Here is a 12438-nt window from a genome sequence, read left to right as displayed (position 1 = left end):
GCCCCCTCCCAGCTAGAGGGAGGAGGCCGCCCTCAAACCCACGTGGCTCCTCCCGAGGGGGATCGAGCCCGTGGTGGAGCGGTGGCTGCCCCCTTCCAGCTAGAGGGAGGAGGCCGCCCTCAAACCCACGTGGTTCTCCCCGAGGGGGATCGAGCCCGGGGTGGAGCGGCGGCTGCCCCCTCCCAGCTAGAGGGAGGAGGTCGCCCTCAAAACCACGTGGCTCCCCCCGCATGATCTGATGGGCCCCACGCAGCAGCCGACGCGCAGATAGCTTCTGGGCTAAGGCACAAGACATGTAATTAATATAGACAATATTTTCCCTTCTCCCTAGGTAGCACTCGCAGCATATGTGGGATCCCCTTAGAGTATAAAAGGAGGACCATGCCTAGCGAGAGAGGGGATCGGACTCTGGATCCCCAAACTAAAGCTTCTCTAACCCTAGCTTGTACATGGGAGATTCAGAGGCTTTGCAAGCATAGAAGAATCATCATACACACAGGAGTAGGGTATTACGCTTCATAGCGGCCCGAACCTGTATAAATCCCTTGTGTCTCTTTTGTCTTGAGAAACCTCGGATCTCACTTGCTCCCCCGGCCGAACTCACAAGGGGGGTCTCACGACCTCCCGCTAGAGAGGATCACTCCTTGACAGTATTAGCTAAAATAACTTGAAAATTGGATTAATATGATTTTTAAAGCAACTTTCGTATAAAAATATTTTTTGCAAAAAATGAACCATTTAGTAGTTTGAAAAGTGTGTATGGGAAAAATGAGAGAGGTGAGTTGGTAAAGTAAAGAAAAGAACTCAGCCTAAGAGATACTAGTTATATACCTGCATTCATATTAGTACCTGAGTGGTGGCAGTACGTACTGATAAGAACACGTATATACACTTAAAAAACAGAGAAATAGGAAAAATATAAGATTCTGATAGGAATTCTACTACAAAACAGAGAATTGTAAAACATGAGAAAAATACAAAAATGATTGTTTGATTGAACCATAGGAAAAACGTAGGAATTAGATGAGAGAGATAGACTCATAGGAGACTTTCCATGAGGTTGGACCTCATGTTTAAGATCCTCCAAAACTTGTATGGATTAAGACATTTCTTAGGAATTTTATAGGATTCAATAGTTTTCAATCCATTGTTTCAAAGGGCCATATAAGAAAAAAAAATCCTAAGAATTAGAATCCTACAAAATTCATATACTTTTACTTCAAATCAAAGGGCCCTACATCTGTACTTCTAAAAGACATTATTTGCTTGTTAATTATGTGCTAATTATTGTACGTTGGTGAAGTCCAAAATGTGATCAAGTTGGTCTCTAATATAAACAAACACTAAATTAGTCAGACATGGACAGACAACAAACTAATATTAATTAATTGTGAGAATATTCTGTTCTTGCTATTTTCACCAAAAGTAGTCTCTGTCAAGCCAGCTAGTTGTAGCCAAAAGTTCCCAAAGAGATACTGATCTCATGAACACTCAGATATTCCTTCTGTGGTCTAGAACACAAAAGCATTACTGGCACCATCCTTTTTAGAGAACAGTAAATGAAGTGACAATGTATACATCATTAATATATAATTTCTGTACTTGCTCCTAATTAATAATTAATGGATATCCCAATCGTGATTGTTGTTCAATTATACGCGTGACGATCGATATGAATAATATGATCGAGCTAACAATAATATGCAAGTCGGCCGCAAAGTGAGAAAAGAAATTAAAGCACATAGATCGATCACAGTAGTTGAGTTGCTAGATAACGAAAGCTAGCGAAGGCCCACTTGGTAATGCACCAATTTGGCATCCGATGCTGCTGATCCGAACAGTAGATCACGTTCTTCGATAGCTACGTGTGTACTGTGTAGATTATAGCCGGCTGGGACGGTAGCCTTTTATGTGGGGAAACCTTATATATATATACGTGTCGCCCTAGCTAGCTTTGATATTTGGCATCATGGCATTCATTGAGATCCACAAAAGAAGATGAAGTTGTTGACTTGCAACAATAATCCATTACAAGAAGACATTTTCTTACAGTTAGCAGCCAAGAAATCTGAATATCCCTAACTTTCTAGACTTAGTGGTCGAGCAACGGAATAAATAACCTTGGTTGTTTCATGTTATACTTGGCAGTTTTTGACCGCTAAGAAAATTACGGATTCTTGTAGTGATTTTATTTATTAGTTTCACGCGTCAAAGAACAGTACAACGCAAAGCTTAAACTGATAAGTAGTAGGTAATTAAAACGCTCATAATTCACTTATATTCCAACACTCTCCCTCATGTGGAGGCTCTCTCGATCCTTATATGTGGAATAGAAGTCAACCATAATTTTTTTATTTAGTTGTGTACCAAGTCAGAATTTGAATTCGAGATATATCTCTGATAATATATTGAGTTGCATTTACCGACCCCAATTCAACACAAAAGTTAAGTTGATAAGGAAAGATAAGTAATTCTTTTGTACTACAAAAGTTTCTCCGATCAACTCCATCAAATAAAAGCAATAGCAAAATAACTCTATCTGATTTTAAATATAAGTTGTTCCCCTTGCAGTGAAAATTCAGGTAAGTAATCTCTTCGCCAGGTGATCTTATGAAAAAAAAAATAGTGACCTATGCATGAGAATTAAGAAAATAGTATAAATAACTTTGTTGCCTTCTATTGCACGACATTGGTAAAGGTACACTATTTATTTTTCTAGGAAATATTCATAAAAAACCATTAAATAAGTAAAAACTCAATTTCATTTGGAATAAAAAATAGAGAAAATTTTGAAAACTTTTAGGTCCGGTTTTTATGGGTTTTCACATATTTCATGGCTTTCACCGAATATACTCCTTATTTACCAGCAGTGTAATATTCGCTTGACAAATACAAGAAGGGAAAGAGTAGAGGAAAAAGTGTCATCCCAATAGTTTCCCAGATTAAGACCATCAAATTAAACATATTATATATAGATACATGGTGGTTCTTCCTTGCTAATACTGTGCTCCATTAATTTGTGCGCATGCTCGCCAAATCAAACTAGCAAGGTCAAAGCACTAGTAATTGATTAGACGGAATAGCTAGCTGAGATGGGCACTGATCTAGCTATATCAAAGTGATCCCACAAGCTTTTTTCTAAAAAATCAAAAAAGAATATCAAAGAAAGCAGTCGCATGGCTAGCTAGGTTGCCAGTACTGTACATCATGCATATGGTCCATTCTCCTCGAAACAAAAGAGAAAAAGGAAGCTGTAAATAAAGTTTTGTTTTGGCATGCAGCAAAGTTGTAACTTTGAAATTTAATTTGTCTAGCTCGTAATTAATAAAGGTCCTTTGATAACTCTAAGAAACCGCAGAAGCACAATAAACTGGAACGCGTACGTGTACCTAGGAGTAATGCAATACCATCGTTCGTGAGTTTTGACCGTACAATTTTGAGCTTTGACCAACTATTAATCTAATAATGTTACTTTTAGGATGAGATTTGCTATAAAATTAACATCGTTGGAGATATGCTTGAAAGTATTATCTTGACTATGATTTTGTAATCGTACATTAAAAATGTAAAAAATATATATTTATAGTCAAAGTCCATCTTAGTCTCTGTTTTGAAATATAAATATTTCTAGGTCTATAATTTACGATTAACTTTGAGGGAGATGATTCCTTTTCAAACACGTTATTGGTTGAAATTTGAATTTTGATTGTTTAGATTCCCTTTAATCAAGCTTGTTGATTAAGAATGCTTTGATTTTTGTGCATAGATGTTAGTGTCTTAAAAAGGTTTAAATTGTGATACAAATTTTGAATATTAGAAATATTTATATTTTGAAATATAGGGAATATTTTTTTTCAACAAATGAAGTACTAAAGTATGTGTATTGCCGATATAATACATCGCCATTTAAGTTCCTATTGAAAATGTGAAAGATTTCACTTATCACTATGAATCTATTCCTACAAACTAATTCAAGCAAAGAATCTGGTAAGATTAGTGCATGTAAACAATAACATTATACAGGAGCAAAACCAAAGGAAAAAAATAATTAATAGTACTCCAGTAATGCACTGTATCATTTGAGAAAACAAACTGCAGGTCTCGTCCTGGTACGGGTACCCGAGAAATGTGTAAGGAGGTGGGGCCTCAAGGCAATGTTCTAAGGTCCACGAGTCCGTGGTCCCACCCGGCAGCGACAGCAGCAGGCAAAGGCAACAGTAGCAGGCATGCCTCGCCACTGCCGGTCGCAGCGCAGGCTCTCATTCCTTTTTTATACCCACCTGTCACCTGTGACGCCATTTAAGGGTACGTTTAAGGGGCTTCTAGCTCCTGTAGCTTCTCCTATAATTTCTAACTCCCCAAACAATCTAAATTGTTACCTAGATTTTAAAAATTTATAGTTGTAGAATCCAGAAAATAAACTACAACCTAAGCTGATAAAACCAGCTTCTCTAGATTCTCAGAAGCTGGCTAACAACTAGCAGATTCTCAGAATATTAAGCTTCCCAAACCGAGCCTAAATCTCATATGCCACTCATCTCCCCACTGCCATGTGGGCCCGCCATCCATCCGGCCTCACATGTCAGTCACACAGCTGGCGTAGTCTTCACTGCAGACAAAACTGCTCACCGTTAGCCACACTGCAGAGATCTTACTGTGGTCGAGTTGCCAATTTTACTGCACACGTCGACGTGGGCTCGATGTGTCCTCCGGGACCACCATGTCAGAGACACAGCTACCGAGGAGTGAAAAAAAATTAATAAAAATCTCTACGTACAGTACATCGCTGCCAAAACTCTGCATGCATGTATGCATGCTCGCGTGTTTCCTCCTCTCCACACTCTCGCTGCTGAAATGCAGGCAAAAGGGATGCTTACATAATGCATATATATGTGCAATTTATGCATGGGAGCATCATGGCCGGCTATGAACAGTTGTCCCCCCCTTTCAAAGGTCTAGACATAAGTGGGTAGATACCTTCATCTGTCTATGTACCCACCATTGGCTTATTCTCTCATTACTGGTCTAGGTAGGAAGGAGGTGAAGGAGGTGTGGGGTTGCAGCAAGTGGGGGTACCGAGTACTGTTCCGCGATCAATACCGGTCGACTACTTTCGTGCTCTATTTGTTCGTCCGTCGGTGCCCTGTGCGTGCGCGGTTTGCATTGGGTGTGTGGGTTGTACTGGTCCGGGGCGTATCCCGCGTGAGCCGACTGAATTAAAGCGGGTCACGAGTCGTCTGTCTTGGCGTGACCGAGAGAGACAGGTGATAGCTATTTTTGCGTGGAGGGCAGGGTATGTAGCGCCCCCTCTATTGGTTGGGAGCATCTTGAATCGGATGATAGGATGGTCCAATTTGTAGGCGTTGTAGGTTTGAATTTTGAATTAGGCTACTACTTGGAGTTTTCATGACTAAAAACACAATTTCAAGGTTTACTTCCCATCCATGAACTTCAAGAAATAATTACCTCAAATGCGTGATATATGGTTCATGAAAATTTAGGTGGTACCATGTTACTTCAGAAAACCCTTTTAAGGAAACAACCTTTTGGCATCCATCATGCACTTGGTCTGCTCAATGTATACCTCGAGGAAGTTAACTAAACTGCAAAGTAAAGTGGTTGTTAATCTAACTAAAATTTTTTATTTAAATTATATAGATCATTCGAGTTTGTAAAAACATGCCCAAACTAAAAATCAGCTAATAAAAAGCTCAAACTTATGACCAATTAATGGTAATATATCAGCATGTGCCAATTGAATGTTATTTCGAAAACCTATACTTATTGATCCACACCAATTTAGATATAGATCACACAGCAAAGCATACATACAAACTAACCGCAAGAAAAAAATATCTCTCTTTCTATCTAGCTTATGTCGATCAAATGTGCTATGTGTTCTGACAAAAGGGAGGCCACTGGACCACGGATAATTGAATATTCTCATCATGACTTCCCCACACAAGACATTACCAGGACAAGTGATTGCACTATTAAAGAGAGTCATATGAATCTTTTGTCACAATTAAGATGAAAGAAATGATGTCAAGTACTCCCTCCGTCCAGCATTTATAGGATTCAAATTTTGTATTACAGTATACTATGTATTTCTAAGGCACGTGACAGCTCGTTTCAAGTCTGGTGGCCGTCTTCTAGGACCTGCTTACCTGAGCATCTCGCGCCGGCTTCAACTCCCTGGTCCTCCTGGTCTCTTGGCAGCTGTGGAAGGACCGGTACTCTAGGGTATTCGACTCGGCGCTCTCCTTAGTCTCCGTGGTTTTAGAGTTCATTCACTCGGAAGGTTGTCTGTGGTCTTCCGCGGGCATCGCCGCTTTTTTTTTGTGTGGGAGGGGGGGTTGGGAATGTAGTGTGGCTCTACTACCACCCTCTCGTTATTTGGAGTAGCTTTTTCCCGCAGTAATTTCCCCTTCTTTTACCTAGTTACAACTGATTGTGTTACGTAACAAAAATTATTTTTCTTTTAATATATTGACATGCAATCGATTTGTGCGTTCGCGAAAAAAAGATTCTAATGTACAGAAATCTATACACATTTTCATCGGTGCTTGGGAGGGTAATCCAAACAATTTAATACTCAAATTTATCCATTCGATAATGGAAAGGAAATATTTTCCCCTTAACCTTCGTATTTTCTAAACAACTTAGAAATTAATACTTATATTTTCAAACGGAAGGAATACTTATTTAACTAAAATCCATGAAAGAAACAATTAACTTGCAACTCTATATATGTGTGTCTCTTGTTCTAGCTAGCTATATGATTTTCTGGGATTCATGCCATCAAACTTAACTCTCTAGACTTGTATTTTTCCTTCATATAATAGTTAATATGTTACGAATTTACCATTTTCTTCTTGATACTTAGTACTGCAGTTTTCCTACAATTACAAGATATTTACAATTACAAGAATGGAAAAAATCACATGAGAAGTAAAAAGGGTGTAAATAACTAATGAAGCGGATTCAAATCCTGATAGGCATGCACAATCACGCTTATATGAGTGCACTTTTACTTTTAATTTTGTGTAGAATGAGAAGTCGAAGAGTGCTATACTTTAGTACATGTATCTTGGTGTGGAGCACTCATCGATGGAGCAATCATCTCTGCAACCATATAACCTAGAAATTTTCAAAACGTACAGTGCCGTCCTTGTATCTTCCATTATTTTACTTATCCCCAGACCCTAGTTTTAAAGCTTTTTTCTAAACTTCGGACTTTCCATCATATCAAACCTTTCATACACACGCAACTTTTCTATCACATCGTACTAATTTCAACCAAACTTTTAAACTTTAGTGTGAGCTAAACACAGCCTGAGTGGCCTTATTTTGCCTAAGCACATGGTACGTATATAGGTTAGTTATGGGTAGCTACAAGTACGTACTCACTGTTGTCTACAGTATACATGTACGTACTACAGTATACAAGTACCTTTAGCAGGCAGCTTCCAGCCTTCCAGGCCATCAGCCATGTCCTCTACTCCTCTCTCTGTCACGGAATAACATCACCCAATTGTAAAATACTATCGTACGTGAGAATGATGTTAATGAAACATATGGTGATATTTTTTAACTCTATAACTCTTTTTTGATGGTACTAGTTAAATAAGTCTATCAACTTCTATATATGAATTAGGATATGACATTTATTCGTATATACAAATTGATTTATTTAAGAATGAAGGAAATTCAAGAAATATATATTGGCCACATGCAGAAATAGAGGGTACATACATATATATATATAGAGAGAGACACACACACACGCGCGATGTATCGGATATATATTATATGTTCTGCATGCGCAATGCGTCACCTGGACCATGGTACACGTTCCCATCAGATCAATACTACTGTATATGCATCTGTACACCCCTTCTCCTTATGTGTGGTACACTAACTGGTACTAAGTACATGACAACTACAAAAGAACAAAAACAAGGTCCATCCATCCATGGCATGCTCTACAATGCTAGAAATGTAGTCGAATTTTGCAGATAACTAAATAAGCATAAAATATTTCGGTCACTGTTCGGCAAGTTAATCATGGAGCTTCCCAGTGAAAGATCGAGTTATGCAATGGTGCACTTGTAGTGTCTAGTAATCTATATATCCAAAACAAAGAACCATTCAAAATGAGAAGTGGGCCAATTAAAGCAGTGGGCAAAGTCAAGTATGGCCCAGTATGAATCTTAACCGATTAAGCTTCGTGATGGGCCGCTCGTACACTTGGATGGGCCGTTGTTGAGGCCGAATCAAATTAACAAGGCCCAAAGATTTATATCTGTGTATTAGGCCCAACGAATTAGGCCTTGAGGAATTGAGGTTTCTACTTAAGGCCATTGGACCATTATCCTCCAACTTGCCTAACCTGGAAGTCGAGTAGCAGCCATGTCAAGGTTGATTATTATTTTTTTCTCGAATGCGCAAAAGAATTGCATGTTAATATATTAGAAGAAAAAAATATTTGTTACACAACGCATTAAGCTAGACCGACTTATACCAAGAGAGGAGGGAAACAAAAGACCAAGGGAAAAAAAACTCGATACTACGACTCCAAACAGTGTGAAGGGGACATAGTCCACTACTCTCCGAAAACCCCAAAATTAGCAATGCCAACTAACGACCAAAGATGGCCCTCTGAAAGGATGGACTGTAGGACCTCTGAGACCAAAGATAACACAGAGTCAAAAACCCTGGAGTTCCGTTCCTTCCACAGTTGCCAGGAGACCAGGAGGATTAGAGAATCGAAGCTAGGACGGAGATGCTCAGGCAAGCATGCCCTAGACGAATGCCATCAATCCTAGAGGCAGCTACCAAGGGAGGGAGAGAGGGCAACCCAACCAAGAGACAACAACACACGGAGCCAGACCTACCAAGCGAACACGCAATCGAAGAGGATGTGGTTCGCCCCGTCTCAAGCTCTTGAGTGCAAAAGGGGCAGACCAAGTGACTATCAATGCCGCGCTTCTAGAGGAGATTGGCCATCCAGCAGCGTCGTTGAAATGCAAACCAGAGGAAGAACTTGCATTTAGCAGGACTCTTCACATGCCAGAAAAGATCAGCACAAGCAAAGAAGTGCTGGCCATAAAAGCACATCTGGTACGCCGAACGCGCTGAGTAGCGCTGGTCATCTTCCAACGCCAAACAAGACGATCCTCGACACCCGGCGAGAGCTGGACGTGAAACACTGCGTCCCAAATAAGAAGAAACTGGGAGATGGCCGAAACAGTTAGTGCGTCGCGGATGTTGGAAACCTAGGAATTGTTCGCCAGGCCAGAAGCGACCGTGCGTGAACCTCGGAGGCGCTGGGGCATGGCGAAGAGGAGATCAGGAGCCAAGGAAGCCACTGAGCGGCCATCAATCCATTGGTCAGTCCAGAAGAGCATTGACTCTCAGTCCCCTGGCACGAAGAAGGTGGATGCCTCGAACATGTTAGAAACGGTCTGCTTGACTGGGGCTTTTCAAGCCATCTCAATAAGGATGCCCAAAGCGCTGCAGCCACATCCAACCTTAATTTTATTGCAGAATCAACAATTAATTAGCTTCTCTTTTTTTTAATTATTAAGCACCATTTGGCACACATGGCTAGTTACAACTTACAGTTCTCTCAAAAGACACACACAGTCACAAAGAATTAATACAGATCATCAGCCAAAGAATAGAGAGCTCTAGCTCTTGATGCACAACCAACCAACCATACACACACACGCACACACAAAATGCACGTTACATACATGATACGTCACGTTGTCACGGCGAGCTAAGCTATGGCTTACCGATTTGCATCAGGCGACCCTGCAGTTTGCCCTGACCTTGCCGCTGCTGCCGGTGAGCACGCCGACGGCGCCCATCTTGACCATGGCGGCGGCGAAGTCGCTCTGGAAGGTGGAGGCGTCGTTGGCGTAGGCGACCACCTGGACGGCGGTGTTCTTGTCGCCGAGCAGCGCCTGGTCGGAGGAGAGCAGGCCGCGGTTGTTCATGACGCCCTTGAAGAAGCCCTCGTCGAAGGCGTTGGGGGTGACGGCGTCCATGGGCACGAGCGCGCCGCCGCCGGCGGCGCCGCCGCTCTGCGGGCACTGCTGTGCCAGCTGCGCCACGTACGCCGGGTCCATGGTCGGGTCCTGCCCGCCGCCGGCGCCGCCGGCCGTCGTGCCCGCCCGGTACAGGCGGCTGCTGAACGAGCTGCAGTGCGACGCGCCGATGGTGTGCGCCCCGGACAGCGCCACCATCTCCCGCTGGCTCAGCCCCTTCGCCGCGAACATCTGCGTCAGCTGGCTCACGCTCGCCGTCGGCGGCGGCAGGTTGCCGCCGGTGTCCGACGACCGCGACACGCTCCCGTCCCGCCGCCCCGCCGGCACCTGGTACGCGTTCCCGCCGGTCTGCGCGCCACACAAACAAACTTCAGCATCAATCTCCCTTTTTTTCTGTAATAATGCAGGTGCAGCTAGAACAAAATGAGGGGGTTCCACTCGCTTGCTTTACTCTGGTTTGAATCAAATTTAGCTTAATACTGATACCTAAGTTTAAACTGACGGGGTATATATATGGTGAAAATAGATAAACTATAAGTAAAAAAAATTTTAAACCGAGTTCCTGGGCACCCCCTAGCTATACTAGCTCCGCCCCGTGCAGCATGCCAGCATCATGTGGTGAAGGCAACGTGCCAACGTGTGCAGAAAAGTTGGGGACATGACATGCATATATAGATCAGAATCACTCAAGATTAGCTTTTTTTTTCCCTCCCAAATCGTACGTGCGCTATATCTAGATTAAGCTTTACGTTGCAAAACCCATATGAATATATGATCATGTCTAGTTGCAAAAGCTGGCAGATGTAAGACTGAAGCAACGGCAATGGGTACGAGTAATTGACAAGTGCGATAGTGTGTGAGAGTGTGTAGTTACATCTAAGAGATTTTATAGTGCTTGAGAAAATACCAATAGATATCGTATTTTCTATTAAAAAAATTGATACCTTCGGTACTAAGAGTTAAGAGAATTTGCATTAAAAATTTAAATATCTCTTATGTACTGTAAAATTTCTCTAATTACGTACCAGGGCGACGCTGTCGCGGGCGGCGAAGGCGAGGATGTCGGCACAGGAGACGACGCCGAAGCAAGCCTGCTCGACGCGGGCCTTGATGCGGTCGACCACCTCGAACCCACGCAGGCTGGTGTTCGGCCCGGCGTCCTTCTCCGCCTGGTTCCCCTTCGTCGAGTCGATCAGCACCGACGCATCGCACCCCTGCACATCCAAAAATCATCCACAACCACATCACATCCAGCCACTCTCGCATGCAGCTGATCGATATATCGAGCAAGAATGGTGGATTGGCACTACTGACCCTGACGAAGCAGTCGTGGAAGTGGAGGCGGACGAGGCCGGCGGCGAGGCCCGGGTTGGCCGACACCGCCTTGCTCACCTCCTGCTGCACGATGATCTCCGCCGCCGGGCACGAGTTGTCGTAGAACCCCACCCGCAGCTGCGCCTCCAGCCCCGTCGCCATCGCCAGCAAGCTCACCGCCGCCACCTGCAAGTACCACGACAGCATCGTCGCACCACCGCCTCTCATCGCCATTGCCACTAAGCTCACACTAGCACACTCACTTTAGTACTAAACTGCTCTCTTTATATACGGCTTAGTGATAGTGCTCGCTACAACGCCTATCTTTTTTATACAGGAATGGACGGACACATCGATCACTAGCTATGGCTATGCTTCTTGGTTAAGTAAGGCGACAATGGAAGAGTGGCCGCGAGTGAGTTATATAGAAAATCATCAATGGAGGGTTTAATTAGTGGAATATTGATTGAGCTGGGGGGAGAGAGTGATGATGATCAGTGTGTGACAGATGCCGTCCATGTGCAGAGGGGATAGGTTGGTAGTGAAAAGTTGTGGTTCTGCTGCCAATTGGGGGCCTTTCTTTTTGTAACATGATTGGGGGCCATGGAAAGCGAGCGAGATCGATTCATCGATCGATCTGTGTAGGTAGAAGGAGTACTCCCCTGTTTTTATCCGCAGCATGCAGTAGTACATCTTGAGCACACAACGACGGATCGAAGCTGCCATTTGTGGTGTTCCGGTGACACTCTATGTCACATGACCAAAAAAAAAAACAGAGAGAGAGGGGGCAAGCACTCCGACTTAATATGTAATATATCATTCCACAAACATACAAGTTCAAATTCAACTTCTATAAATTATAACAAAAATAATAAATTTGACTAATAATTGCATATATTAGATAGAGTTTAATTTGTTATTTTTATTACAACTTGTAGAAGTAGAATTTAAAATTACATATGTGTAGAGTGATATATTATATATTAATCTATCTTGCCATTTTTTTTGAATTTTTTTATAACCATTTAGTTTACATGCAAGAAATGGGTGGACGTCCATCCTGGAGATT

The 12438-nt window shown here is 42.5% G+C and overlaps 1 protein-coding gene across 1 annotated transcript; it reads right to left on the bottom strand.

Moving 5' to 3' along the window:
- Positions 1-9558: 9558 nt before the first annotated feature.
- On the bottom strand, positions 9559-11910 carry LOC4349240 (peroxidase 5). Its single transcript, XM_015757672.3, has 3 exons — positions 11370-11910; positions 11081-11269; positions 9559-10403 (listed from the first exon to the last, which is right to left on the bottom strand). The coding sequence occupies exons 1-3, from the start codon at positions 11601-11603 to the stop codon at positions 9810-9812; spliced, it is 1017 nt and encodes a 338-aa protein (XP_015613158.1). The 5' UTR covers positions 11604-11910; the 3' UTR covers positions 9559-9809.
- Positions 11911-12438: the final 528 nt, after the last annotated feature.

The sequence above is a fragment of the Oryza sativa genome, chromosome 10 (assembly GCF_034140825.1).
Source record: "Oryza sativa Japonica Group chromosome 10, ASM3414082v1".
Lineage (NCBI taxonomy): Eukaryota > Viridiplantae > Streptophyta > Magnoliopsida > Poales > Poaceae > Oryza > Oryza sativa.
The sequence above is the reverse complement of the archived record's forward strand: the minus strand, read 5'-3'. Positions and strand labels throughout refer to the sequence as shown.

Coding starts and splice junctions, on each gene's coding strand:
- LOC4349240 (XM_015757672.3), bottom strand. CDS start 11,603: ATGGCGATGAGAGGCGGTGGTGCGACGATGCTGTCGTGGTACTTGCAG. Junction 11,270..11,369: donor TCCACGACTGCTTCGTCAGG/GTCAGTAGTGCC, acceptor TTGGATGTGCAG/GGGTGCGATGCGTCGGTGCT. Junction 10,404..11,080: donor CCCGCGACAGCGTCGCCCTG/GTACGTAATTAG, acceptor TGTGGCGCGCAG/ACCGGCGGGAACGCGTACCA.